This window comes from Candoia aspera, chromosome 16 (assembly GCF_035149785.1).
Source record: "Candoia aspera isolate rCanAsp1 chromosome 16, rCanAsp1.hap2, whole genome shotgun sequence".
NCBI classification, from domain to species: domain Eukaryota; kingdom Metazoa; phylum Chordata; class Lepidosauria; order Squamata; family Boidae; genus Candoia; species Candoia aspera.
In genome coordinates, this window is record NC_086168.1 from 4,439,978 (window position 1) to 4,462,784 (window position 22,807).

The 22,807-nt window shown below is 46.0% G+C and overlaps 1 protein-coding gene across 2 annotated transcripts; it reads left to right on the plus strand.

The window, feature by feature from the left end:
• The first annotated feature begins 5,016 nt into the window (after positions 1-5,016).
• AIF1L (allograft inflammatory factor 1 like) lies at positions 5,017-22,176 on the plus strand. Of its 2 annotated transcripts, XM_063316509.1 has the most exons (6): positions 5,017-5,234; positions 5,446-5,507; positions 10,194-10,260; positions 14,813-14,854; positions 16,125-16,287; positions 19,167-22,176. In XM_063316509.1, the coding sequence occupies exons 1-6, from the start codon at positions 5,204-5,206 to the stop codon at positions 19,252-19,254; spliced, it is 453 nt and encodes a 150-aa protein (XP_063172579.1). In that variant the 5' UTR covers positions 5,017-5,203; the 3' UTR covers positions 19,255-22,176. The 2 variants fall into 2 exon arrangements, with proteins under 2 accessions (XP_063172579.1, XP_063172580.1); XM_063316510.1 differs by lacking the exon at positions 5,446-5,507 and having other exon boundaries at positions 5,018-5,234.
• The last annotated feature ends 631 nt before the right edge of the window (positions 22,177-22,807 follow it).

Here is a 22,807-nt window from a genome sequence, read left to right on the forward strand (position 1 = left end):
AAACCTGAAACAGCCGTTTACAAGTCAAGAGTCTCGGAAAATTCAGCGATGCGGTTTTTCACTCCAGGTGTTTTGGGACCTGGTAGAAAAAAAAAAAAAGGCTTCCGAGGTATTGGCAGAGATTTGGACCCTACTGCAGGAAAATGAAAATTGGCTCCCAGGAAGTGGATCAGCAGTAAATCAGGTGCTTGCGACTGGTCCCAGTTCTTCTGCTTCAAAAGTTTGAGAAGTGTTTTAAGAAAAATCCTCACACTTCTTAGGGCAAGCTTAAAAAAAAAAAAAAGCAATGTCTCTTAGCTGTGAAATTGACCAGACCAGCAGCAGCGAAATTGACATAGGAGCTGATGATGCTAAAGCCAATGTTCTCCCATCTTTGTCCTGAAAATAACACCTTTGTCAACCAAGATCCAAGCCTGTAATGCTGTAGGGTGCAAACTGTGTAATGCTTCTCTCCCTGCTGAACCTGGAACCGGCAAATCCTTCTTGCATTCAGCGATCTGGGATTCATTAGCGTGCTGGCCTGGAAAGAGATTTCAGTCCAGTTCAGTTTAAGAGGGAAACTTTTTGCAGATAGATTCATATATATAATCAGGAAAGCTTTATCTGATTTTAAAAATACAGGATTTGTACTGTATGGGTGTGTGTGTTGTGAGTACTTTTGACAGATCTCTTTCTCTGCCCTCTGCTTCCCAATTCTGCTTTAAGACTGAAATGGAGATGTTATAGCCAACAGTGTGAATGTTTACAAATATCTTACTTTTCAGCCTGGACAGGACTCTGGAATTTTATCTGCAAGGATTTTGTAAGGCTCAGCAAGTAGGAATTGAGTGCTAAATCCATATTACACCCGTATGCACCCCAGAAACACATCTTCTTTCTATCCAAATTCCCAGGCATGCATAGATCGATTGAATTATATTTTAAATATTTAAACGCTGCCTTTTGAAGCCATGTTTTCCTGGGAATGAGGGGATGGTGTTCCCAGTGCTTCAAAAGAGCTAGATAAAACAGCTCAGCAAAAATACTGGTGGTTAAAAATAGGAGCTACGCCACTCCTTCAAAATTAATTTTAGACAGAGTTGATACTCCTATGTTGAGCTGTGATTTATTGAATGAACTATGATGGGCTGGGTTGGCACAACAGGTTAATCCCTAGGATTTATAGGCCTTAATGGGTGTGCTTATATGAATAAAATCAAAAAGACCAAGAAGAAACGTTTACGGCTTAGCATGCAATATCCAGCTCCTTAATTTCTTTTAAAAGCAGCTATCAACTCTTGCCCTTTAGGTATCATGGAACTACAGCTCCTATCACCCTCTACCCTTTCCTGTGCTGGCAGGGGCTCCTGGGATTTGTAGTCCAGCCAGACCTGCAGAGCTTCAGATGTCCCACCCCCCCAACAAATACAATTTGGATCTCAGAAAGCTAAGCAGGATCAGACTTGGTTAGGACTTGGATGGGAGACCACCAGCATTGTGGGCTAGACTGAGAAGTCGACAGAGGTCAATGGCCAACTATTTCCGCCAAGAAAATTATACCAGGAATTGTAACCGCAGGGTGTCTGTTTTTCAATCCAGAATGATCCAGAGGAGGGACATCCAGATAGATGTTTTATGTGAGCAGCTTCTCTTTTTTTTAATTACCTTTTATTGGGGGAAAAAATTACAGAATAAAAACGTTTCAAGAAAAATGGTGAGAAAAGAATGCAGAGATGAAAGACAAAAAGCAAGATGAAACATAAAGAAATGCCTTCCAATCTTCTTTGCAGGAGTTATAAATGCATTTGAATTTTATCCTCCCTCTCTAAGGTTACATCATAGCTAAACTGTGGGACCTTCCTGTATAACACAGAGGGGTGTGTTCTTCCCTGAAAAAATATTTTTTTTGCTCCCTTCCTCACGGGGAAGGAGCCACGTAGTTTATCTGGATTCCTTCCTTCCATATCTTTTTAGCCCTGCAAAGGACAATGTTGCAAAAAATAACGCTGTTGCTCATCCACCTTGAGAGAAAAGAAAACTAGTTAAAAGTGAGATAATCAAGTGAGCGGATTCCAACGTTTGCTTGGAACACCTTGACAGCCAGGACCTCGACTTCCCCAAGGACGTTACTAATGCTTTGAAATCCTTGGACAAACCACACTGAGCACCAGCAAAGCTCCGTTTATCTTCTAACCAGGGTCTGAATCCCTGGGAAGGAAGGAAGGAAGGAAGGAAGGAAGGAAGGAAGGAAGGAAGGAAGGAGGGAAGGAAGGAAGGAAGGAAGGAAGGAAGGAAGGAAGGAAGGAAGGAAGGAAGGAAGGAAGGAAGGAAATATAGGAGACTGAAAGAGAAAGATTATGAAAGTGAATGAGAGAAAGAATGAGGAAGGAAGGAAGGAAGGAGATGGATGCACAGAAAAATGAGATGAATAAAAGGAAGGAAGGAAAAGATGGGAAAGATGGAAGAAAGGAAAGAAGGAAAAGATGAGAAAGATGGAAGGAAAAGGAGAAAAGGAAGGAGAAAGAGATGAAGGAAGAAAAAAAAAGAGCAGAGGACCATTGGAAGAAAACAAATACTAACCCAAGCACTTTCTGGGGTCCCCTTAAGGAGACTGGTGGGAAGAGGGAATGGCTAAGATGTAAGGAGTAAATGTCCCTGCCCTGCAGCTTCTGGATGGCCAGCCGTGCCCCAGTTCCTTCCAAACATGGTTGCCCCAGAAGAACGTTCCTGGAGAATTGTGGTTCTCCTCGGGGGCCCCAAAGTTTTAGCTGTGGCCCCCAACTCTACTCCAAATGTCTGGCTATTTTTGTAGAATCCGAGGCTTGGAAGGGGCCTTGGAGGTCTAGTCCAACCCTGCCCCGAGCAGGAATCCTCAGATCATCCCAGATGAATGGTGGACCAACCTTTGCTTGAAACCCTCCAGAGATGGAGCCCCCATGGGCCCCCTGGACCACTGCTTCGTAGCTCTCACGGACAGGAAATTCCTCCTGGTTTTGAGTTTGGGTCTCCTGCACAGCTTCCATCTGCCGCTTCTTGTCCCGTCTTCGGTGCTACGGAGAAGATTCTGCACCCTCTTCCCTGCACGGCCCTTCAAGAATTGGAAGACGGCAATCGGGTCTCCCCGCTGCCTTCTCTCCTTTAGGCTAAACAGACCCAGTTCCTTGTGGGATCTCTCCCCCAAGCCCCTCACCCTCCATGTCCCCCTTCTCTGCTCTCTTTCCAGCTCTTCCATGTCCTCCTTGAGTTGTGACCACCAGAACTGGACCCAGTAGTCCAAGTGTGTCCTGCCCAGTGAAGTGTAGAGTGGAATTACCACTTTCCACAATGTTGATGCTCTACCTCCAACTTCGGGGAGTTGCAGTAAAGCAAGGAGAAGGCTGACGATCTCAACGGGGTGAGACTAGAGGAAAGGGGCCTTGGGAGGAAAGAGGAAAAGCCTGATTCAGCCCCCCACCCCCACCCCCCTGTGCCTGCAGGGGACATACGTGGTGGGTGGGGTGGAGGAGACACTTAGCTGCTCTCCTTGTCCTTGGCAAAGTTGACAAACCTCTCCAGGAAGGCTGTGGGATAATGGGTGCTTTGGGGCTTCCAGAAGGTGACTCAGAGCCTTGGCCTGACCAAGTTGGGTGGGGGCCATTGGGAAGGGCCCGATCAGTCAACGCCCGTTTCATTGCATTTCTGAACAAAAAGCTGTTCCCAGGAAATTTGAAAGCAGCATAGAACAGATGAACCTTCCTTCCTTCCTTCCTTTTCTTTTTTCTCTTTCTCTCTCATCTTTTTCCTCCATCTCTCTCTTTCCTTCCTTTTCTCATTTTTCTCATTTTCCTTCCTTTCTTCTATCTCTTTCTCATCTTTTTTCCTTTTATTCCATCTCTCTTTCTCATCTTTTCCTTCCTTCCTTTTATCCATCTGTCTCATTTTTCCATGCAACCTTCCTTCCTTCCATCTATCCATCCATCCATCCATCTCTTTCTCATCTTTTTCCTTCCTGCCTGCCTGCCTACCTTCCCCCATTCCCATGTCCTTCCTTCCCTCCCTCCCTCCCTCTCTTCCTTCCTTCCTCTCATTCCTTCCTTCCATCTTTTTCCTTCCTTCCTTCCTCCTCTCATTCCCATGTCCGTCCTTCCTTCCTTCCTTCCCTCCCTCCCTCTCTTCCTTCCTTCCATCTCTTTTCCTTCCTTCCTTCCTCCTCTCATTCCCATGTCTGTCCTTCCTTCCTTCCCTCCCTCCCTCTCTTCCTTCCTTCCTCTCATTCCTTCCTTCCATCTCTTTTCCTTCCTTCCTTCCTCCTCTCATTCCCATGTCCTTCCTTCCTTCCTTCCCTCCCTCCCTCTCTTCCTTCCTTCCATCTCTTTTCCTTCCTTCCTTCCTCCTCTCATTCCCATGTCCATCCTTCCTTCCCTCCCTCCCTCCCTCCCTTCCTTCCTTCCTCTCATTCCTTCCTTCCATCTCTTTTCCTTCCTTCCTTCCTCCTCTCATTCCCATGTCCTTCCTTCCCTTCCTTCTTCAATCTATCCCTGATAAATACAGCACGGCAGTTTCTGACTGAGGGTGTCGGGGGACCCCAGCTACTCCCTTAGGATGTTGTGTGAACTGCCCCTCACCCAAGGCCAGAAAAAAAAGTTGGGGTGGGGGAGTTGTCACCACACCACGTGTGAAAGCAGCTCCGCTCCCTCATCCTTCTAGGTTTAGCTTTAGCCTATTGGGAACCCTCAACCAATACAAACCCAGCCTGCGTGTCGCAGAACCCCCAAAAGCGAGTTTCTGTCCGCTTCTGCAAAGGCAGCCCAGGGCAAGAAACTGTTCGGGCCAACGGGGAAGGCCAAGGCTTGGGTTTTGGGAACCCAGCTCCCGGCTTGAGGGCGTTGTGTGAACCCAGGACGCCGGGAAGCCCGTTCCTGCCGGTTACGAGCGCTTAAGCGCCCCCACCGAGGCCCGGAGGAGCGCATCCAGGGCGCGGCAGAGGAAGGGGTTAACCTGCCCGCTCGCTTGGCGGCAGGCGGGGGCCCGGCGCGGGGCGCCGAGCGCTTGCCGCGCGTTCCTCCCCCAATCCCAGCAGAGGGACCGCGGCCGAATCCCGGCTTGTGAATGGCTTCATTGAGGAAAACGGGGCTGGGTTAAGGTGCACAAAAGTGCTGCTCCCTCTGGGCTCGGCGGCGACGGGAGGAAGCCAGCACGGGCCAGGGGAGAGCTCGCAGCCCCCCGCCGCCACCCGCATCCCAGGATGTCCGTGATGCTCAACAACGCCTACCAAGGTACGTGCGGTGAGGGGCAGGGTCCCTGCGCGGGGGACTTGAGAAATGCACCGGCTGCAGGCTTCGGGCACGCGAATTTGCTCGTTGTGAATGGAGGGGGGGGGCATATTTTGGGGGAAGGCTGTTCCCTGGGGCACAGTTTCAACCCCCCCCCCTTTTTTTTTCTTTTCCTCTCTCCTCCTCGCCGTCATTTCTGCCCTCTTTTCTGCAGGAGGAAAAGCGCTCCGCTTACTGAAAGCCGAGCAAGCAGGGCGATTAGAGGAAATAAATAAAGTAAGTAAAAATCGCTGCTCTGCAAAGTCGAGCCTGCATTCACTCACGATTTAACCAGGTCAGCTACGAACTGTGTGCCTTCCTGCCTGAATTCGCTTTAAGGTTCAACGTCGCTTTGGAACCAGAAAATTAGTTAACTCGCGTCGGGCGCGGGGGGAGAGAACTGCGCTAGTTGGTGGGGGCAAAAAATCAGGAGGAATCTGGTTTTATCCGAAGGCAGAAGTTTTCCTGAGCTCCTGTCGTGTAATAAAACGGGTTAGTCGGAAAAGGTGCAACGATTTCTCCTCTATTTTTAACCCAGCTTGAAGAGAGCTTGTCTTCTCTCAATGCCATTGGAGCTCGCCGCTTGGTTGTGGGCATGGGGGATGATGGGGCTTGCAGTCCCCCTCTTTGGAGAACCGCAGGTTGGTGGCTTAAGACCGCCATCCAGAACCCATGAGGCCAAATCTGCCACCCAACATTTATAAAGGGATTAGTCTGTGGCTGCTGACACACCCAAGTATCCCACCCACTCTTGAAGGCGGCCACGTTTCTTACGGCTTAGGTCTCCTGACCCATCATCCCATGGAGAACATCCTTTTTTCTGCTTTTGGATTTGCGTTCCCCCCATGCCCAGCAGGCACAGCCATTGGCGAAGGATGATGGGAATGGGGAAGATTGGTATTCCGCCAAGCATTTTGCAAAGACTCTCTTCATGCCCTAAAGGGCAGGTCTAAAACATTTCTCTAGGTTTTATTTACAAAATGGATATGCTGCCTGTTCGTGGTTGGCTCTGAAGGACATCTTTCCTGTGGATTTTTAATTTTACGCCCCGTTCTAAAAGCCCTGGGCAAAAAGATGGGCTTTAAATCCTGCCGAATATATTGACATGAGTCAATGGGGCATTTATTTAATCAGGTTCTGCTGAGCTGAGCCTAACTTGAATGGACAAAGGTTTTATAAGCATTTCAGCTCCTCTCTGCTGATAATTCACAGCTTTTCAAGGACATCCCAGGGACCTCCCCCTTCTTCAGCCCTCGACCTTGCCAACTATCGTTAATTTTTTTCTAGTTAATTCATCATCCACCCACGTCCGGTGCCCAAAATCTGCTCGGTGATCCAGGAAACCCCCAGCTTTTTATTCAGCCATTACTGTCTTCTTACTTTTTAACACTGTTCTTCCATGAGCCTCTCCAAAATATTAACTACCAGGTGATTTTGTGAGTTGCCAGAAAGAGGGTGTTTGGCATCCGGACAGTGCAGAAAGAAAGACATTTAGCAGGTGTTTCGGTTTCTTACAGAACTGCACCAAGTTTTTACATGCCCTGAATCTTTTTGTTTTCCCCCAGCCGTTGAAGGTTTGTTTTGCACTTGCTGTGCATAAAACTCTCGTCTGTCTTATGAAAATCTTGGATTCGAGGCTGGGAGCGGAGGCGTGGGCAATTTTTATGAATGTGGATGTAGGCAATCGGACTTTGTGGCATTCAAGAAACCAGCCAGATCTGCAGCTTCTGATTCCTCCTATGTTTTAAAATGTATAACCCAGAGTGAAATGCGTGGATTGTCCCTCGCTGGCGTCGGTTTTTCATGAGGGAATGTGCTGGCTCTTAAAAGAAACTTGTGGCGCTTGATAATGCAATCCAAACAGATTTCAAAACATCCCTCTGCCTTTAGCTGCCAAGTTATGCAAGCAGCAGCTTTCAAATTTTGGTGTCAGCCTGCCGGAGATGGAAAAACCTGCTTGAGAAGCTTCAAATAGTACCTTAGTTCCCACCCCTCCCGCTTAGAGGATGTGTTTTTTTATCTTTTAAAAAAATCCCTTTGGGGTATAGCGGAGGGTATGAAAATGTATCTCTCTCAATCCTCAAAAGGAAAGTTGTTTGCCTTTTGCAAATCCATGGAGATAGGAGATGAGATGGATTTTGGAATAATATGCTTAAAGAAAGTGTAGCATACTGGTGGAAGCTGTGTGGCTTGTCAAGAATGATCACAAAGTCAATTTTCATTGAGCAAGGAAGTGTATGACAGCCAGGGTAGCATAACAGAGCAGGTGCTGGTCTAGGAATGGGGAAATCCAGGTTCTAGTCGGCCTTTGGGCATGGAAGCTGCTGGCCCATCTCAGACCTAGACTGAAAGTCAAAAAACATATATCTATCACTCATTCTGGACCATCATGATAGATTGTGAGGAGGGCTTCACCCTGCAGTGGGCTGATTCAGGATGAGGATGATGGAGGGGGCAGGCAGATATGAGGCATTTGGTCATCGCAGTCCCAACTGAGGAATTAAGGCATGCAATTAAGAGACCCAAGTTTAACCACGTTGCCCGCTGGCTAAACGTGGACAGAGTTTGAAAGGACATAATGCAATGCACTGCACTAGGAGCATGTATTTGTGGGTCTCTCTGGAACCAGAAGGCTGTTCTCCACGCACAAGAAAAACCCAAGAAGTAAACAAAAATCTCAAGAGGTAAATATATATAATTTCCCCAACGCCTGTATGCCAGGTGAAACGTCAACCCAGGCCCCTTCTCTCTGGTGACACATCACGCTGCAGAGTTACTTTCATGTTTCTCCTCCCCATTTCCTGTCTGTGATCCCCTCCTCTTCAGCTTCTCCCCCTTGATTTAATTATCTTTAAACCCCTTTTCCCTGACTACAAGCGAACTACTGATGATAAAGAGGCTGGCCCTGGGATTTGGGGAGTAAACGGAAAACTGTCAAATGGGCAGATGCCTCAGGATTTATCTCTCTCAACTAGATCAGGCCTCCCCAGTGTTGACTTGCAAGGGGAAGGCACACGCGGTCTTAGAATGACCCCCCAAGGTTGACGTGTTGGAGGACAAGCTTGGTGACAGACCAAAAACAGCCCCCTAAAATGGGAAGAGGGGGGGCTGGTCAAATCTTGGCCCCAAGAGAGGCAGGAGGCTGAGATAATCCAGAACTGAGGCTCACCTCCGATCATTAAGTCACACTACCCCACTTGGCTAAATTGACTTTTCATCTCAAGCGTCACGTAGAGTCCACTTTGCTGATACGAAGACAGTGATTGTTCTTCATCTCTGCTCAATGCTGATCTGTGACCTCTGACTAAGGGGTTGCATCCATAATCTCTATTTTGAGATTGTTGGGAACTGACCCCTCTGGCTTTATTTCTTTATTTATATTTCAAATTTCGTCACTGCCCAACCCACTCAAGAGTGATTCAGGGGCTGTTGACTCTCTTCCCCATTTTTTGGTGCCCTGTTTTCTTTCTGGCAGTTTCCTTGGGGCCGTTCAGCCTTTTTTAACGGGAGGGCCCAATGTTTGCATTTTTTTTCCCCTGAGACACCCAACCAAGCAATTCTCACTGGCGAAGACTGTTCTGTGTAAAGAGGTTAAATCTGCCTTCTCCACTAAAATTGCAAAGGGGTCATGATAGCCAAACAAAAAACAAAAAAATTCCATTGGCCCCAAAGGAATTTTTCTCCTTTGCTAAGTGCAATCTGTACAGTGTACACGTTATGTACACTATAGGCCATTGCGGTTCCAACTGAGGAATTATTTTATTTATTATTTATTAATTAAATTTTGCCACCGCCCATCTCCCCCAAAGGAGAGACTCTGGGCAGTGTGGAATTATACTCCCCAGGCCTTCTTTATTAATTGATGGTGCCAAACCAGCCAACAGAACAAATTAATATTAACATATTCACTCCGGATGAATAACAGGGATTTCTCAAAAAGGTTACAGCGGGATTCACACTCTTGTGAAGCTGACATGTGGATGGTAGGTTGGGTGGTAGAAACACAGACATTGTGGCTTATAAACCAGAGTTAGGGGCGGAGTGGGAGCTTAGCCCTGTTTCAACGCCCAAGAAGTGGTCACCCTTCTTAAAAGCTTAGCGTGATTCCGCCGATTCTATAAAGGTAGTACTTGCTTAACGACCATCCATTTGGTGATAGTTTGGACTTAAGACAGTGCTGAAAAAAATGACTTACGACCGGTCCTCGCACTTATGACCATCGGCTGCATCCCCAGGGTCACATGATCACAATTTGGGTGCTTGGCAACTGGTTCGCATTTACAACCATTGCAGTGTCCTGCAGACACGTGATCGCCATTTGCGACCTTCCCAGCCAGCTTCCAGCGAGCAAAATCAATAGAGAACCACATGATTTGCTTAACAACCAAAAAAGGGTCAGATTCGCTTAATGACCGCTTTGCTTAGCGACTGAACTTTTGGTACTGATTGTGGTTGTTAAGCAAGGACTACCTGTTTTTATTTCTCAACCTCAGGAGAGGAAGGAGGAGGAGGGAGAATTCAGACTGCAGAGCAAAAAGGGAATCCCTTTTTCTTGCAACCTTCCCTCCTAATTTACCTTGTTTAAAGTTGCAATGGGAGGAGAACGCAAAGTTTTGCTAGATAATGCCCCCTGAGGCCCCTCTTATTTTCTTCAAACAAATCAATAGCACTCCCCAGCTACCACATTTGCATCTGTAGAACAGCTTCCAAGGGGCTTCAGGAATATTTTGGCTGTTTTCACATCACCTGCCTGCAAAGTAAAAGCAGTGCCCAGTGCAGTCCATGCCAAGATTCAGTTTTTCATTAACCTGGTTAAGCATGTTGGGTCTACCTAGCCCGGATGAACAGGAAGCCACTGGAAGGTTTAATTGTTGCTTAAACCTCTTGATATCCTCCCCCACCCCTTTTTTTTTTCTGTCTCAGGAGTTTCTCTGTGACCCGAAGTTTAGCGATGAAGAAGACCTGGAAGAAAAGCTTGCGGTTTTTAAAGGTACTAGTCCACATTGAGTAAACCAGCTGTAGAAAAGCATTTTCCTTGGAGTTAGGGCCCCAAAGCATTGCAGTTGTCCAGAGGATGGGGAAAGGGAAAGGAACAATACGTGACAACCCCCAACCTTATTCCTTTGGATGGACCCACCCATCTTAAAGCATGCTGGCTGGGGAATTCTGGGAGTTGAATTCCTACATCTCAAAGTTGCTGAGGTTGAGAGACACTGGTCTAGACTTTAGTACCTGGAGAATGAGACTCAATCAAAGCCAGAGAAGATGGGAACAGCACGCTTTCTGTAGCCCCCCAGTGTGGATAGAGACAAGATTTTCATCTCACATTTGGGGCAGATGGGTGAGAATTGAATGTCTTTCTACCAGTCTGGGGCAAAATCACTTCCATCAACCCCCCTCTTTTTCTTCCCCTCTTCTTTTGAAGTGAAAACTGAGGACATCTCAGTCCTAATGTGGTCTCCTCCAACTTGAAGTTCCCCAGATGTACTGGGGCACCACCTCCCTCACTCCAAATCCAGCACATCTGGAAGGGATTTTCCATCCCACCGGTGGCCATGCCTTGGGGTCAGATCCGGCCTGAGGAACTGGCAATGCTGGCTAGTTCCTCAGCTGGGAAGCATGGATGTCCGTTAAGAATGCTCCTTTGGCTGGAAGAGCAGGGTGTGGGCGAGGGCTGGAAATGTTGCTCCAGCCTTCTCTTGCACTGCCTGGACCCCGCAGTTGCAGCCAAACAGATGTGATTTGAACATCTTATTTTTAAACGTGTTTGGCATCATTCATTTGCCCCTCGAGATCTTGCAGGCTGCGCAAATATATTAGGTGGGTTCGTGAACACCCCTGAATCAAGTAACCAAACAGGCCTGCTTTTGCAAAATAATGCTCAACCAGGAAAAGCAATCGAGGTTTATCTTAATCAGCTGCTAGACTTGGCGTGCAACCGATCTGCCCTGAATTCTACCTTCTGCGGTAACCCAGAATCCCCCATCCTACATATGGACTGTATTGCTGGATTTTGAAAAGATGCTGAAAGCTGAACATATAAATGTGGTTCTATAGTCCTGCTATTAAATGGGAATTGCTTAGCCCCTGTTGGTTAAACAAAGCACATTTGGTTGAGTTCACACGGCCCAGAATCCAAAGAAAGACTGATTTGGTTTCAATTTAGCTACTTCAGAGGACTGAGTATGTGAGTTAAGTCCTGCAGAGCATGAAAAGAATTTATTTTTATTTATTTTTTTTATCCTGCTTTTATTATTTTTATAAATAACTCAAGGCGGTGAACATACCTAATACTCCTTCCTCCTCCTATTTTCCCTACAACAACAACCCTGTGAGGTGAGTTGGGCTGAGAGGGAGGGACTGGCCCAAGGTCACCCAGCCGGCTCTCATGCCTGAGGCGGGACTAGAACTCTCCTACCACGCCTGATTGGCTCTTGGGCTGAGAGGGAGGGACTGGCCCACGGTCACCCAGCCGGCTTTCGTGCCTCAGGCGGGACTAGAACTCTCAGTCTCCTGGTTTCTAGCCCAGCACCTTCACCACTAGACCAGACTGGCTCTATTATTATTATCTATTATTTCTCTCTCTCTTTCTCTGAGAGGTTATTTTTTAAAAAATTCTAAAAGCAAATTTTGTGCACGCTCGGAAAGGAAATTTTTCTTCATCTGTTTGAAGACTGGACCTCTGTCAGACGACAAGTACGCTTTTGTGCAGAGTGAGATTGCAATGGATATTTATTTTTAAAAAGGCGTGTGTTGTGTGCAGATCTTTCAAACTGGGAAATGACCCTCGCTACGGTCCTCCGATGTCTACCATTGGTGAGTTGATCCTTTTAGCAAAGGGTGGGGAAGCTGAAACCCTCCAGCAGTTTGCAGAACTGAATGGACCAAGGCCAGAAGTTGCTGAGTTAAATCCATGGCACGGTTTGCTCTGAAGAAAAAGAAAATTCAGCAACCTGCAAAATGTTGCAACGTGCAAAATGCAGCTCTCTTCAAACGTTGCCTGGAGAGATTGTCTTTGTTGGGAATACATGTGCACAGCATACACACATTCCTCTTTCCCCAGTCTTGTACACTCCTGGGACACCGATACAGCATTTTCTGACAAACCAAGATTTTCTGCCCAACAATCAAGCTTTTGTTTCTCCTTTTCTCCCACCGGACAGGAAGGGCGCAGAAGCACACACACACCCTGCAAAATCAGGGTTTGTCTCCACACTGTTAGTGTGGGTGTGCATATCCAAAAAGCCTCTTGCCCCATTGAGCAGGGAAGAAAAGAGGAGATTTGCACACTCCTCTCGTGTCAGCCAAAACCCAGCTTTTGTGAAAAACGAAAAAGCCTCGTTTGCTCCTGGCTGGGATTCCTAAGAACACTTTAACAGGACGTGAATTTATATGGCCAACAGCGCACAGATCTGAGTGCAAAAGGAGGAGTGTGCAGAGAAAGAAAAAAAAAGAATATAAAGAAAAAAGGAAAGAAAAAGTAAAAATGTAGCACAGAAAAAGAAAAACATATAAAGATGTAACTTCCCCCTTCGTCACAAGTATAAGCAAATTTAACGGTTTATCGCCTTCTCTGAAAATCTCACAGTTCCACATGGTATTTCTCCCAAAAGACAAAGCGATGCCGTGATGAAGGCGTCAGAATGGGAGATCCTCCAAGGCTGCAAGGGGTCTTCCCGAACCTTCTGCGTGCAAAGCGGATTGGAGAAGCGAGGACGGCTCTGTTCTCTAACACTGTTTTGTATTTTGCTTTTCCGTTAATTCACCGGGAACCAAACATTCTGGAAAGGGCGGAGCTGCAACACGGCACAGGAATCTGAACCTGCAGCTCAGCTCGCTGGGCTGGATTGGGGAGACAGGCTAAGCCAGAAGGAGCAACAAGGCAAGGGTTAAAGTGACCAAGCCTAGCATGCTGTCTGGAAGCACTCAAGTTTAAGCATGTTTTATGGATGGGTCTGGTGCATTTTTATGATACAGCCACACATCAAAGAAATGCATGTTATTGCGCATCATCAAAGTATAGTAAATAAAGAGAATCAATAGCGGAACAGGATTTTAGGCTTCATAATTTGCCTTTCCCCTCCTTCACTCCCTCCCTCCCTCCCTTCCATCTCTCTCTCATCCTTCTCATCTTTCTTTTTTCCTTTCTTCCTTTTCTCATCTTCCATCAATAGTTTCTCTTTCCTTTCCCCCTTCCTTCCTTCCTTCCTTCCCTCCCTCCCTCCCTCCCTCCCTCCCTCCCTCCCTTCTTTCTTTCTTTCTTTCTTTCTTTCTTTCTTTCTTTCTTTCTTTCTTTCTCTTTTGCCCTCCCTCCCTCTTCTTTATTCCTTCCTCCTGTGTCCTTTCCCTTTTTTCTCTCTCTCCCCCTCCCTCCCTCCCTCTTCCACTTTTCTTGCAATATCAGGTGCCCAGCCTGACCTCCAGGGAGGAAACAGCTGCATTCTAAGTCTCCCCAGTGAAAACAGGAATTGAAAGCCAATGGAAAACAAGAGTCAAAGTAAAGCTACATTGAATAAAATAAAATAGCCCGCAGGAACAGGAAACTGGTCAAGGGCATTTTCCAGTGTCCTGGCACAGGGTTAGCCCTTCAGATCTTTCCAAGCAGGGAGGTTAATGTTGCAAAACAAGAGGAGGCTGGAAGAGGGAAAGCTGGGATCTTTTGCCCTCTGAATAAACTCGATAGCATTTATTTACAAATGAACACTCAGCGGATCAGATTTTTCCCCCTTATCTAACAGGCTTTGTTGCCCTGCTTCTACCCAAAAGCTTACATCCCATCAAGGAAAAAAAAAAGGGAGAAAGAGAGACAATCCTTCCTTGTGGAGGCTCACCAACTAAAAGTCACAGCCCAAAAGGAAAAGTGGAGGGGGAGGGAGAAGGAAATATTAAGCCCTCCCATCCTTTCTTCAAATAATAATAATAATAATAATAATAATAATAATAATAATGGCGGCTCTTAGGAAGAAGCAGTTGGATGCAGCTGTAGAAGATGGAAAACTGGGTGATGTGGCCAGTTTAACTTGTCCCCAGCCATAGCTGAGATTTTGTAGGGGAGAAAAAAAATGAGATCCATACTATTTCGGGCAGCCTCTTCATCTTCCTAGACAAGAGGTGGGCAAGGGGCAATTTGCGGGGGGAGACTTTTATAACCCGCAACACAGCTTCCCCAGTTTCTCAAGGAGCAGCATCAAATGCAGGACAGGCATCCTGTTTGTAGAATCCTTGATGCTTCTGGGCTTTGCTCACTGCAAAGATTCTGCAAAGTTGCACAGTAAGGTATTTTCCAATTTTGCCATTTGTCAATGGGCCATGCCAACTGGGCACTGCTGGTGCCCTATTCTTAGTCCCTCATTGCTCCACTTTTGCAGTAACTGTTCTGATTGGGAGGGCTTCGGGATTAAACTTGGAACAGCCTCTTGGATGTGGGACCCCTCCGTGATACGAGAAAAGATGTAAGGTCTTCCTGGCCACCATTCTAGGCTTCTTGTCACTTGAACTGGGGGTGAGTTCGGATGCTGCTAATGTTTGCTTATCTTTTCTAGAAAAATACATGGAGTTTGACCTGAATAATCAAGGCGAAATCGGTGAGACATTCCTGTGGCCAATTGGCCCTGCTTGAAAAGAGCAAATCAAAATGGCTTTTTGCAGAATGGCCTTTAAATTCACAGCCAGCTCTGTGTTGAGGCAACTTAGCTGGAAGATGAGAGAGGGAGAGGGAGAGAGGTGGATATTGCCCTGCTAAATGGCAGAACAGAGCTCGACTAACTGGGCTCAGATTGGCTCCTAATATTGGGATGGGAGGCCACTACAAAATCATAGGGGCGGAGGCTAGACTGGGACGTTGAGAAAACATCCCACAAGAAGGTGGTGACAAGCCACATTGTGGACAAGAAAACAGCTTGGATTTGGGCTAGAGATCAAGCTGAGCTCAAGAAAAAATTTTTGTGAGTGTGGGTGCCAGACAAAAGCATTAGGGCTGCACCAAACACCATTTCGAAGTTTCTGATTTGAAGGCGGTTCAGCCAAATCGTTCCTTCAAATCGAATTGTGGGGCTGATTTGTGGCCTCCAATTCAATCAGATGCCTCTGAGCAGATTTGGCGTTCAAGGGATCTTGGCAGGTTCGAAGGAAACACATCCAGTATCAAATTGCATTCAATTCAGTGAGTTGAAACAGATTGGGACATTGAGTTGATTATTCAAAGGGGCGCTGGGGAACTGGCCCGTCCCAATCATCACATATTTTTGCAAAAGCAACTTCTGCAAACTGGAGTGTTATGGATTTATTCTTAGTTTTAAAAGCAAACCAGCTGGATTTTCAGCAGCAGTCTTTATTGCGGTCATTAACCAGCACAAGGAATTTAGTATTCAAATATCCAGAATAACTGGAATTTTTAGCTTGTATTGACACTTTCTCCCTAGGAATCACCCCGTGTTTTTCAGCCTTTTCTCTCTCAAGTTTTTCCAAGATAAGAGTGCTGATCCAGATATAGATAGGTTTGATGAAAGGTGTTTCTTTGCCAAAACCAAACATTTCTGCATCTTCTCAATACACCCACACACACACTGTGTGTGTGTTTGTGTATATATATAATATATAATTTATTTTTATCCCACCTTTATTAACCAACCCTCCCTTTTCCCTTATGATTAACTTAGTTATATGATGAATTCATGATATATATTAGCTTACTAATAATAGTAATTATTAGGATTCTAGTTAGAGATAATTACAATTTTTTTTCCACTCTTACCATTTGTTAAGGTATAGATCTGGAAAAAGGCATGCATGCCTCTTTCTGATCGTTATTTAGCATGCACTAAGTGTCCGGTCTCCAAATATTGTTCCTTGCAGATCTAATGTCTGTGAAAAGGATGATGGAAAAAATGGGAACACCCAAGACTCACTTAGAGCTGAAAAAGATGATTTCCGAAGTCACCGGCGGGACCAGCGAAACCATCTCGTACCAGGATTTTGTCACCCTGATGCTCGGAAAGCGGTCCGCCGTCCTCAAGCTGTGAGTACCTGTAACGGGAAGGAAACTGATACAGTTGATGCATGGTAGTCAACCACCATTGGTTGAATTAGCCATGTTTGCTGGCTTGCCAACTGCTGCTCAGCCACGGTTATGGCTTGGAAACACAGTCCTGATTTGTACCATTCACAAAACCGTAAGCCAGCAGTTCCCAAAGGGTGGTGTGGAGATGCCAGGGGTCCCCAAGACATTTTCAGGGGGTCCGCTCAGTCAAATAATTAAATATTTTTAAATTGGTCATCTTCCATTTCTTTTTTCCATTTTTTTTAAACCTTTATTTTATTTAGAAAACAAATCAAGCCTAGGGACTTTTTGCCGAAAATGGATAAAAATGAAGTGGTAGTCTCCAGATTTACTGATTAAAAGGCTGCATATGGGAAGAAGGGAACTATGTTGTGTAATTTGGGAGGGTGGAAACAGTATTAACTAGGTTCGTAACTGCTGTAGAGAAGATCGGAAGTCTCTTCTTTAAATATTTATTTTTTTCTTTTTAAATTTCTCTTTTCTTGATCTATACAGTTGCTCACTTTTTCTTTTGTCTTTCTATCTGGCCTATTTTTCTTTGTATATCTTTTTCTCTTTTTTTCCTTTTTTGTAACTTTTAACTTTGTAAAAAATTTTCAAGGAAGGAAGGAGGAATGAGAGGAAGGAAGGAAAGGGAGAAGAGGTAGAAGGAGGGAGGGAGGGAGGGAGGGAGGAAGGAAGGAAGGAAGGAAGGAAGGAAGGAAGGAAGGAAGGAAAGGGAGAGAGGTAAAGGGAGGTAGAGAGGAAGGAAGGAAGGAAGGAAGGAAGGAAGGAAGGAAGGAAGGAAGGAAGGAAGGGGAGAAGAGGTGGAGGGAGGGAGGAAGAAAGGAAGGAGGAATGAGAGGAAGGAAGGGAGGAAGGAAGGAAGGAAGGAGGAATGAGGAAGGAAGGGAGGAAGGAAGGAAAGGGAGAAGAGGTAAAGGGAGGTAGAGAGGAAGGAAGGGAGGGAGGGAGGGGATGTAGATGTAGACGTAGAAAACAACTCAAACCACAGATACAGGGTGAAGGATATGTGGCTTGGCCATAGCTAATAAAATATACAGTAAAAACAATAAGAGAGTAAAAAATACTTGCTGGCTTGGGAATTCTGGGAGTTGAAGTCCACACATCTTAAAGTTGCCAAGGTTGAGAAACACTGGCCTAAAGCATGTTACAGATCCTGCAGACTTAAGAGTTTAGGAGCTGAAGGCAGCAATAAGAGGACGAGCCCAAACCATGGGTGTTCACATTCTGCCTTCTGGATTTCATCTCCCAGCACAATATTGTACAGGGGCACCCATGTGCTAGACGTCCAGCAGCACAAACACAACAATCCCTTTGTCCCTTGCTAGTTTTTTAGTGCCATCCAACAGGCTCTTTGTTCAAAACTGCATTTTGGAATAAACGGGGGCTGGATTCTCTCTCTCAGCCACTTAACGACCTCGGTTACCAACCCCCTCAAGTTATGCATTTATTTAAATTTTGGGGCCGCCCAACTCCAGCGGACTCTGTTGGTAACTGTGCCCCATCGATGGAGGAAGGAGCTGATCTCCCCCGGTTCCAGTTATCCTGAAACGCTATTTTGCTAAAGATGGGTTCCTTTAAAAAGCTGAAATGCGGGAGGAGCAGGAATCACAGGAACAAGCTACCCATTGTCTTTGAATCCCCGTCTCAGTTTCCGCTCCTTTTCCAAATGTTGAATCTTGGGCAGGGAACAAGGCTGGTTGAGCTCTGTGTGGGAACAAGATATTTGGCTTCTATTATCAAAGCTTTCAGATTCCCTCTCTTCCTCCTCTGCCTGCTGTCCAGCTCACGCCTGTCCACCATGCCATTGCAGACTGGCTGGCCGAGGCCATTCACTCAGCGATGCACGAGGGAGAGCATTGGTCGTGGCGCTGGGAGCCGACCGGTGTGGGTTAGTCGGCCAGCTAGGGAAGTGGGGTGCACCAGGCTAGCCATCATCAAACAGAGAAAGTTGGAGAGGCGGGGTATTGAGAGGGCATTGGGGTGGGTGAGTGACCTTGGGGTGAGCATCAGCTCTTCTTAGAAGAGGGGTAAAGCTGCTTTAAGGTGGGGCCTTGAATTTACGCCATATATTCAGGAAATGGAAAGGCATTTCCACATCACATGGAAACTCTCCTGTCAAGTTGTGGTTATAACCCCTTGTGTCCATCCTGATTCCTGATGACTCCGTGGACAGGACCAGACAGTTTTCGTGGCCACATTTCAGAAGCGCCTGTAACTTCTTTCAGTGTAATGTTATGTGGGAAAGACCTTGGGAGACAGGGTGAAGGGATGCTGCCTAGGGAATGGCCAGATAAGAGAGGGCACAGCCCCCAGCTGCATAATGGGTGGAGAAAGAGGCTCAGGAGGGACCCTCCCTAGTTTCTCGGGCGGTAAAGGAGATGCGGGGGGAATTGTATTTTCAGACTTGCAAGATTCTGTCAATGTAGCCTTACAATAAAGTAAAATTAGTTCAACTGGTCCTGTTTCCTGTCTGGTCTACATGGGAAGCTGACATCAGTCTTGCAAGTCTAAAAGTACAATCCTCCCCCCGTCTACTTTACAGCCCAAGAAACTAAGGGGGGTCTCTTCTGAGCTTGTCCCACCCTACATCTAGCTGCAGGCCCAGCTGCCTCTTCTCTGACTGTTCCCTAGGCAGCGTCTCTTGGCCCTGTCTCCCAAGGTCTTTCCCACATGCCATCACACTACTGTTCTTTGTTTTATTCTGCTGGGTTTTATTTCATCCACACCTTGCCTATAAAATACTGTTTGTCTGACCATCTAGGGAATAAAGCAAAAAATTCCCTGGCAGTATTCCATTAATTCTTCTCTCCTTTGCTCTTCTCTTCTTTTAGGGTCATGATGTTTGAAGGCAAGAGTCAGGAAAGCACCCCCAAAGTTTTGGGTCCTCCTCCAGAGAGGGATCTCTCAAGTCTCCCTTAAATGAAGAGGTTGGAGATTCCCAGCCCAAAGGGATCTTCTCACCTCTGTCCTGCAGGACCATCTCCAGATCTTTGCTCCGTTGCTTTTAAACCAGCCCATTTTAGAAACCAATGGACTCCACCTGAAGGAATGGCAAGGAAAAATCCACCAGAGGAGTATCTAAGTAGCCCCTAATTTTTATTGTTAACTCTAACCTGAATAGCAAGCCCAGTCTTTGTAAAGAACGGAAGAAAACTCAAAATGCAAAATCCAGATTTCATGGGGCGTTTTTCTGCTGATAAACCTCACCAAAGCCCTCTCTTCCCTTTGCTCCCAAACCTGAAATAGATCAGATGTTCCCTACCACTACTTCTCTCCCAAATGGAAACTTCTTTTCTGAAAGTTGCTGTGCACGCTGCTGAAAAAAAGCAATCGGGGTCATGTTGGTCAAATGGGGAAAAATCCAAAGGATTTACAGGTAGTCCTCGACTTACGACCATTCGTTTAGTGACTGTTCAAAGTTACGACAGTGCTGGGAAAAGTGACTTGCGATTGGTCTTCACGTTTACGACCATCATAGCATCCCTGCACTCACATGAACAAAATTCAGGCGCTTGGCAACCCGCATGTATTTATGACAGTTGCAGCGTCCTGGGGTCGCATGATCGCCATTGGCAACCTTCCCAGCCAGCTTCTGACAAGCAAAGTCAATGGGGGAAGCCAGATTCGCTTAATGACCACAGGGATTTGCTTAATGACTGCAGGGATTTGCTTAATGACCGCAGTGAAAAAGGTCGTAAAATTGGGTGTGACTCACTTAACAACTGCCTCACTTAGCAATAGGAGTTCCAGTCCCAGTTGTGGTCATAAGTCGAGGACTCCCTGTAGTTGGGTAAATCCTTATTAGGACCCACCGAAACCACACACAAGCTTTTGAGCTGCACAGAATTATGCATCAGGCTATATGTTATTTTAAAAAAAACTGATGAAGAACCAAAAAAACCCCCCAGATCCTCAAATCGGAGATGTTTTTGCCTGAATTCAGAATCAGTCCCAAGCTGGATGGTGTGGACTTGCGTGAAGTCATGGTTAGCTCTGGACTGGGAGTCTACAAATGGAAAAAAAAATGTCCAGCTTTTGCAGAACAGCAAAAAATTTCTAAGTGCCTTCTTCCAGCCTTGAGCAGCTTTCCTGATTTCTGACCATCCCTTTCCCCTTTAAAATGCAAACATTTTTGCAATGGCCCCACTCTACTGGCTTTCTAATCTCGGTTTCTTTGTTCAAGCCAATTCAGCGCCTTTCCTTGATCATATCAATGCGTCTTCCCCTTCTTGATACATGAATTGCGGAGTAAGAAACATGTGGCTGTAGAATTGGCTATAACCATCTTAAGGTCCTCTTCCCCTTTTAATGGCTGAGTTCAGCCATCATCAAGTCTCTGTTGAGTTGAACTCAACTCCTGATGAGTAACCGGATACCCATCAGGTCTCTCTTTTTTCTCAGTAACAATACAAAGTGACTTGCCATTTACTTCTTTGGGGTTTTTTTTTCAACTTCCCAGTCTAGCCATTCAGTCTCAGGGCCCGCTGGTAATCTCCCAAACACTAACCAGCCTTCACCCTGCTTAGCTTTCCAAGATCCACCAAAGTTGGCTAGATGCTGCCCCCTGCTGACCTTAAACCCAACTGAACAAATACAATTCCTTTACTCACATGGCGCACCCCAGCAAATAAACCAGGTTCTGGCTTATGATGTACATCTCATGGAGATCAATGAAAATACCTTGTTGGTAACAGGATTCACGCAACATGCTAAACTCAGGATAAGTAAACTCAATGTCTCCATTCACACAACATGAGAGTACAGGCATGGTGCCCTCATCCAATGCACCACAGACCACTTAAGTCCATTTTTAGCGTGATGTGTTGTGTGAACTCTGGTGAGGTGTGTTATTTCAGCAACTTCAGCCATGGAAAGCCAGCTTTGCTGTGTGTCAGGGGTTCTGCCTGGCCCTGTCATCTTGGCTTTAATTACCTTTGCCCATAGCTTGACACTATCTGGGTTCATGCATTGCACAAAGCTGTGAAGCAGTTGTCTGGGCTTAGCTTCCTGGTTAGTGTGAACCCAGGAGGGTGCAAACCAAAGTTTAGGACTCAGTGTGCCATGCCAATCCACCCAATGGTGGTTTATTCAACCAACTGTGGTTAATCAAGACTTGGCTTAGTGCTGTGTGCAAAACCAGGCTACATGGGCTGTGGGGAGCATCTCTGCTCTAGGATACCTTCAATGCAGGCTGTTGAGGGTCTCCAGATGGTTTTGTGCTCTGGATGAAAAATACAACTGAACTTCAAGCAGCTACATCTAGTAGGACCTGAGCTAGGAATCCTATCAATCCTATGGATCCGGCACTCAAGTGCTTCCTTGACCTACTCATACAAGGAGAAACTCCAGGGACATCTGGATCTGGAACAGGGATCCAAGAACTTGTGAAGAACGGTTAGGACCTATCAAGTGACTCTCTGATCCCATAGGAACATCTTCACATTGGTTGTTGATACGAGAGGAGAGTGCCTTATCCAACTCCTTTTCCAAAATTAACCTATCAGGGAGTTCACATCAGCTTTTGTTAGCCACAAATTGGCACATATCAGAAGTCATTTTGGTAAGTGTCATGTTCATCCAAGCTAATGTCATGCTGGTTTTCTGAGGTGTGGTAGCTGTGTTTTGCAGCTCCTCTTATTAACCTTGAGCAGCAAGAGAGTTCTCTGAAATCTTCCATATTTATTGTACATTTATGGCTGGTTCTTTTTTGGATTTTACCCCCAGAATCCTTGTCTGGTTCCTTTTCTATTCATCTTAATATTCAAGTTGGTGGGTTTTTGGGGAACCTCCTCTCTAGCTTGTAAATCCATAATTTTCAGAAATAAAACAGTAACAGTGCAATCATGCCGTTGAATTCTCTTGTTCCTTGGGATCAGGTTAAGGGCCCTGTGGTATTGCAGTTCCTGAACTTATTCCTCTTAGGACCAACAATCAGTAATGGGAAAATAGAAAATACTTGCTCCATGCACAGAGGGATGTGTGTCCTGGTCACCCAACAGTAACCAGGTCAGAAATTGATGTGTGCAAACATTCTAACCCTGTTAATTAACCCCAGCAGCTAACCTCGTATTTCTCCCTGGTCATCTGTGGTGCACAAATTGCTCACTTGGAGTTAGCTGTCCTTAGTTTCAAAGTTCTAGGGTCCTCACAAACTAAGGCTTTTCTGGGTAGAGGAGAGTATAAAGAGGGCCTTGATGAAAATATGCAACAACTATTGGGAAAATGTTAATTTAGCCCAGGAAATAAAGGAAGGGGTGAGAAAGAAACTCAAGACTGGCCAGCCTTGACTCTCTTTGGTATAAGAGGGAGGGAAGGGAAAATGTCAGGAGTTCAAGATTCTGTTGAATTCTATAGCAATTATTTTTTGTGGCATTTGGAAAGAGAAGAAGAGGATGATCAGCAGCAAGGTAGGCGGACTCAATCTACCTACGTTGTTAAGTGCAACGTTAGAAGACCTGAAGGACCAGATTAT